This window comes from Buceros rhinoceros, unplaced genomic scaffold (genome assembly GCF_000710305.1).
Source record: "Buceros rhinoceros silvestris isolate BGI_N320 unplaced genomic scaffold, ASM71030v1 scaffold40434, whole genome shotgun sequence".
In the NCBI taxonomy this organism is placed as follows: Eukaryota; Metazoa; Chordata; class Aves; order Bucerotiformes; family Bucerotidae; genus Buceros; species Buceros rhinoceros.
The window spans coordinates 3,902-5,923 of record NW_010410673.1 but is presented as its reverse complement, the minus strand read 5'-3'; the positions used below and the strand labels follow the sequence as shown (position 1 = coordinate 5,923).

At 60.4% G+C, this 2,022-nt stretch overlaps 1 protein-coding gene across 1 annotated transcript in view; it reads right to left on the bottom strand.

Moving 5' to 3' along the window:
- Positions 1–1,826: 1,826 nt before the first annotated feature.
- GM2A (GM2 ganglioside activator) overlaps positions 1,827–2,022 on the bottom strand; it is a 2,001-nt gene continuing 1,805 nt past the window's right edge. Inside the window, exon 2 of the mRNA XM_010135717.1 lies at positions 1,827–1,982. Within this exon, the coding sequence (XP_010134019.1) occupies positions 1,827–1,982 (156 nt within the window). The remainder of the gene's footprint in view (positions 1,983–2,022) is intronic.

Genomic DNA, 2,022 nt, shown 5'->3' with positions numbered 1-2,022 from the left:
CAGGTCCCTCTGGATGGATCCCACCACTCAGATGCGTCAGCCACACTACTCAGCTTGGCGTCATCCGCAAACTGGCTGGGGGTGCACTGGATCCCACTGCCTGTGTCACTGATGAAGGTATTACACAGCACTTGTCCTAGAATGGACCACTGGGGGATCAGATAGATGGCTACTGGGACAAGCGACATCCCCAGAGACCCCCCGCACGGGCTGTGCCCCCGGAAGTGTGAGGGGGTGTAGCATCCAGAACCAGCACCTGCAGATCCCTGCTGTGCTCCCTGTGGGGCAGACGTCCTCAGGGTTGCTCACACTCTCCTGGCTGCAGCACCCTCCATCACTGCCCTGACCCAGCCCCATCACCACCTTTTGCTTCCCCAAGCTCAAAACCACACCCCCGCTGTACCAAGGGAAACAAAGGCCACCCCCAGCCCACCCCTGAGAGGCACCAGCTCCACTTCCTGGTAAAAAGATTTATTAAGAACCTACAGTACTTGCCCAAAAGGAGGATGCCGCCCCGGTGTGGGCGCTGCACGGCAGCAGAAAGCGAGATGATGGGTTAGTGCTTCTCCAGACAGAGCAAACCCGGGTCAGACCCAGCGCAGAGCTTGGCGGGGGCACAGAAAGGCAGTGGGAGCACATCTGTGTGGTGGAGGAGCTCCTGCCAGGGCAGCCCAGCAGTAGTTAAGGCTTATAAAGTGCTTGGAGGAAAACCAGGCCTACGGAAGGGATAAATAATGTGAGCAGGCAGGGACAGCGAGGGACGAGGGTGGCTGGGGGTCTCCTCCACCTCTGCCCTGCAGTGTCCTGGCACAGAAGGGTGATGTCAGACCCATGCCCTGCCCGGAGCTGCAGGCAGGAAGGATGCTGCCTGCCCACGCCTTGGCCCCCAGCCACAACCAGGAGATGGGCTGCAGGGCCCCCAAACAGCATGGGGGCTGCTGGTCTCCATGGTCATCTCCCAGTCCACCCCACGGCCAGGATGCTGCTCCACGCTGGGGCGTGCCTCTGCCAGGGCACACGGAGGATGGTCCCGGTGCAGCATCCTGCCTCGGCTCAGCTTCAAGGGCAAAATGAGATGAGTGGAACCTGTCCTCAGCCAGGCTGTGCCCCAGCTGCTTGTCCCCCCCCAGAGCAAGCACAGCTGGTGTCCGGCCACCTTCCTGCTGCTGGTGCAGTTGCTTGGTCCCTTGTGAGTGGGAGCATCCATTGGGTGTTTGGGTGTTTTCAGTCCTGTTGTGCTTGTGGTGTTTGTCGCAGGAGGGACACAGAGACGTGCCCTCCCCAGTGCCTCATGTCACCAAGCTGGTCCCACACACAGGACCGGGATATGCCAAAGGCAGACCCAGAGCTGCTGGAGGGGGTCAGGGCTCTTGCGGCCACTTTGGGGACACGACACCCTCCCCAGCCGATCCTGTGCCACTCCAGCCTGCCCCAGCACTCCCAAACACGCCCCCCTCCCCACGGACTGCTCCAAGAACTATTGCTTTTCCCTGGAATGTTTTTGTCTAAAATTGTCCTGATGGGATTAACTAAAAAAAGAGAAACGGGGTAAAAAATACCTCTCCCCAGATTGTGCTGAAAGGCTGTGGTTAGGCTTCAAGGCCACCCCATGCAGGGCAGAGGACACTCTGGTGATGGGGTTGGGGACAGCAGGACAATCAGAGGGGCCTTTCTGTATGTAGCAGGGGAGGGAGGCACCAAGCAGGGGTACAGGGGCTGGGAGGGATGTAACTCGCAGGGACAGGTTGGGACGGGATGGGGTGCAGCTGGAGGGGATAGGACAGGAGACAGAGGTGGTGGGGAAAGGAGGGACAGTCCCCCACCCCTCAGTGGGACTGCAGGGAAAAGGTCAGCTGGACGCAGGCGAGCTCCTGCCCGCCCTTGCTGGCGGTCGCCCGGACGCGGTAGTTGCCATTGGTCATCCAGGAGGGCAGCTCCACGTCGGGCAGGTCGAAGTCACTGGCTGGCAGGGAGTAGAAGCCCTGCAGAGAGAGGGGACAGGTGGGTAAGACACCATCTGAA